Source organism: Microtus ochrogaster, linkage group LG3 (genome assembly GCF_000317375.1).
Source record: "Microtus ochrogaster isolate Prairie Vole_2 linkage group LG3, MicOch1.0, whole genome shotgun sequence".
Classification (NCBI taxonomy): Eukaryota; Metazoa; Chordata; class Mammalia; order Rodentia; family Cricetidae; genus Microtus; species Microtus ochrogaster.
Window position 1 is genome coordinate 45,935,263 of NC_022029.1, and position 3,974 is coordinate 45,939,236.

The 3,974-nt window shown below is 58.3% G+C and overlaps 1 protein-coding gene across 1 annotated transcript in view; it reads right to left on the reverse strand.

The window, feature by feature from the left end:
• Garem2 (GRB2 associated regulator of MAPK1 subtype 2) overlaps positions 1-2,854 on the reverse strand; it is a 14,198-nt gene extending 11,344 nt beyond the window's left edge. Inside the window, exon 1 of the mRNA XM_005360856.2 lies at positions 2,661-2,854. Coding sequence (XP_005360913.1) covers positions 2,661-2,772 — 112 coding nt within the window. The 5' untranslated portion in view covers positions 2,773-2,854. The remainder of the gene's footprint in view (positions 1-2,660) is intronic.
• Between the last annotated feature and the right edge of the window lie 1,120 nt (positions 2,855-3,974).

Sequence of the window (3,974 nt, forward strand, 5' to 3'; positions counted from 1 at the left end):
GGCCTCTGGGCTGTGAGTCCGGCGGGGAGGGGGCAGTAAGGGGCTGTCAGCTGTGGCCTCTGGGCTGTGAATCTGGCTTGAACCTCAAAGCTCTGGCTCCCTACGGGGCCTCCGCGACTATCGCATTCACAGCCTCTCATTCATCATTCCGCTGGAGTGTCTGCTGTCCCAGCCCAAGCTGGGGCTAGGGACTCCCAGTGGAGGAGGCTGAGCCAGCCAGCTTCTGCCCTCCAGGCGTGTTCAGGTCTCAGGAGGCTGGAGGAAGCAAGTTTGAGGCAGGGAGCTGAGGGCATGTAGGGACATGGGGGTGGCAGACATCAGGCTGGGGTGGGGTATGAGAGACTTTGCAGGATCCTTCCTAGTCAGTGCCCAGGCTAGACATGGAAAAGACAGAGAAGGGATCTGTCCCCTGTGGGTCCTGGCTATGAGAGCTCAGAAAGTCACTGTCGGCTCAGAATGGCAAAGCTCACACAAGCCCACTCCTGGATCTTTCAGAGAGACACTCTCTCCATCCACTGCCACAGAGTCTCATAGGCATGGGACCTCAAAGGACGGGGGAGTTAATCCTGAACACCCAGATCTCATCTTGGAAAGCAATTTCTCAAAGTCGGGATAGGATGTACAGGGGATTTAGGAAGCAGAATTGGGGAGGAGGAGGGAACCTAGGCTAAGGAAACCGGCACTGGGGCAGAGGTGCTGGAGTCGGGAGGGGTCTGAGCCCAAGAGGCTCCATCCCCAGCAACCGTTTCCAGGGGAAGCAGGACTAGCAGCCCAGCTTCCAGGAGACTGATGGGGCGTATCCTGGATGCAGCTGGTGGACACAGTGGGGGTGGGGATGTCTCCTGCCCAGCCCCCTCACACACACACACACACACCAAATTTTCTACCAGCCAAACAAATAGGAAATGGTTTGCTCTGACAGAGGGGGTTTCATAAAGCATGTCTGTATGGTGTGTATGAATGGGTGTGGTATCCAGGGCCTTCAAGGGAGGATCTTCCGCTCTGTGTGTGAGAATGTGTACGCCAGAGCATGCCAGGGGAGGTTTGTCTGTCTTCCTCCTCAGCTCTCTAGCCCCTGGACGAGATGAAGGTCTGCTCTCTCTCCAACACTTCCAGCTCTTTCTAGGCCCCACCCACTCTTCCATAGGGACACAGGCAGAAGCCACACTGGTTTACATACCAAGAGCCAGGGGCCACCATCACCAACAGTTCAAACGCTTGTCACCCAAACAGCAAAACTCAGTCTCAATATCGCACAGAGGGGCACTTCCTGAATGTATGCCCACGAGGGGACCTTCCAGGACACACCATTCCAAATATACATTCATACTCTAATGGTGACTTCAGTCATAACAACGCTGTCATAGACAGCTAGGCCATCACACACCATTGCGCATTCATTCATTCAGTGAATCAATGTCCACGATCTTTGTCCGGTCCTCTCCCAAAAGCCAGGAGCCCAGTGGAAGAGAGGAAATGTTGGTTATAATGGGACGCACAGGTGTGGCGGACAGCAGAGGGGGCCTAGCCTATACAGAAGGGCTCAGAAAAGAACTCAAAGAAAGAGGTGCCAAAGAGATGCGTGGGAAGTGAGCAGGAAGAACCTAGGACCGAATTTCCTATTCACAAGCAGACGCGGCCCAGCTGCAGTCTTGGGATCACATGCTGAGTGGTGAGCAAGGTCCAGCAAGAGTTGCCCTACCAGGTATTCCTGCCTAATGGACCCGAACACCAATGTCCCACAGAGCCTGCTTCAGCCTGCCTGGTACCCACTGTGCCCAGTTCTTGCTGTTGCCGGACAGAGGAAGGACTGCCAGTCCAAGAAGACAGCACAGGAGTCCCATTAGCATTCAGGGAAGCGAGTGTGCCAACGCGGGCCAAACCCCTATTCTTCTCACACACAAAACCCCCCGGCCTGGCTGCCAGCCCCGGCTCCCGCCCCTCCCCCAGGCAAACAGCTCCCCTTTCCCCCAACTCTACAGTTCTCTCGTTCTGTGCAGCCTTCAGGCTCTCCCAAATAAGGTCCCGGTTCCATCATCGGAATACCGGGAGACTGCTGGAGAAATAGGACGAGAGAGGGAGGGAGCGAGGGTCCTGTGCTGGGGGGGGGGACGCCTAAGGAGGCCCGCTCACTCAGGCCTCTCCTGAGGGTAGCCTATCCTTCACCAGAGGACCTTAGGATGCCAAAGGTCGGTTCAAGTCCCCCAAAAGGGACTAGCCGGTGATAGTAGGGAAAAGACACATAGAGGTCCAAGGGATGCAGGAGGATGAAGGTAAAGGCTGGAGACAAAGGGATCAAGGGGGTGCGGCCGGGGCAGGGGCCGACAAGCTCCAAGAAAGCGGGGTACACCGACGCATCAGCCCAGAGACTCAGCAGCGCTACTGGTTCCAGAGTGAACAGAAAACTTTCTCCCAGCCCTGCCTCCAGTTTCTAATCCTGTGCCCAGATGGGGCCAGAAAGCGCTCCCCGGGCTCGGGGGCTCCGGTTGTCCCGGGAGCTGCCCCAGAAGACAGGCAAGGCTCCCATTGCTGGGGACAGGGAGGGCAGGGACCGGGACCGAGTGCATCTCGTAATCCCGCCAGCTCCATCCGTGAGAGGTCCCGACGGTCCGTCCACCCCTCCCCCCTTCAACAACGTCCCGTCCCTGGGCACCCCGTACCTGGCCCGAGGCAGGCGAGCGTGGGCAGGCGGCAGCGGCTGACGATGAGGTCTAGAGGGAAAGCACCCATGCTCCAGCGAAGCCCGGCCAGCCCGGCCGCCAGCTTCTCCATGGCATCGGAGCTCTCCGGGAGCCGCCGTCACGGGGCCCCGACGGCCAGTCCCGCGCCGCTCGGGCTCCGCGCCCGCCGCCACCACCCGGGCCTTAGCAGCGCTCCCCGCCTGGCAGCCCGGCCGTGCTGCGGGAGTCACGTGGCCGGCCTCCTCCCACGGCCCCGGCCCCCGCCTCCATCCCCGCCCCGCGCCCCGCCCGCCAGGCCCGCGCCCGGGGAATGCCCAGGTGATGGTCGGCGACCGGGCTCTTGGGGTGGAGGGTGAGTGGGGGGAGAACAGGGTCGAGTGGGGCTCTGGCACGGTACCCTAGGTGTCCCCTTGTGCCAGGACTTCGTGGAGTCCGGATCCATCCCTGCTGCGGTACCCAATCGGCTACTCCAAACTGGCGGCTGGCTGCCCGGCGGCGAGGATGCTTAGACTGGGGAGGAGCAGAAAGGGCAGGTGGCACTTGGGATCTAAGTTGTCTCCGAATCCTTGTAAGAGTATTCTCCGAATCCGCCCCCGTTCCCCGGCGCCCCCATCCACTTTATAGATGGGGAAACCGATTCAGGCACCTGAGCGATTGGGGTCAGTAGCAGAACTTGGTTTTTCATCTACTCTTTCTTTTCTGCTTTCCTCATCAACCTTCATCCCGCTCCTGATGCAACTCAGGAGTTCCCTTGGGGAAGAAGCCTTGCCCAGAAGCTGTACTGGCCGTGGCCTCGCACCCAGCCTAGGGCTCGCTTCGCCTCGGTGTGTCTGCGGCGCCCTCTGCAGGGGCGGGTGGGTCGTAGCTGAATGCCCTCCAAGAAGAGGACCTTGATCCCTAGGCTGGTCCTTAAGAGGCTCCATGTACTCCGTGAACTCAAGAAATTTTCATGCGTGTATACACAAGTCCTTTTGTCTGATGCATCTGACATTTGACCTAACCTCAAAGGAAATGGCATCAGATAACACCTTTTTTATTTTGTTTTGGTTTCTTTGAGACAAGGCGCTCTCTGTCTCTGTCTTCTGCCTCTCTCTGTCTCTGTCTCTGTCTCTGTCTCTCTCTCTCTCTCTCTCTGTCTCTCTCTCTCTCTCTCTCTCTGTGTGTGTGTGTGTGTGTGTGTGTGTGTGTGTGTGTGTGAGTGTGTAGTCTATGTTGGCTCATTCTTGTGTTCTCCCGCCTTAACATCCCGGAGCACAATGGGCATTACAGCCCTGAGCCAGTGTCAAGAGCAGA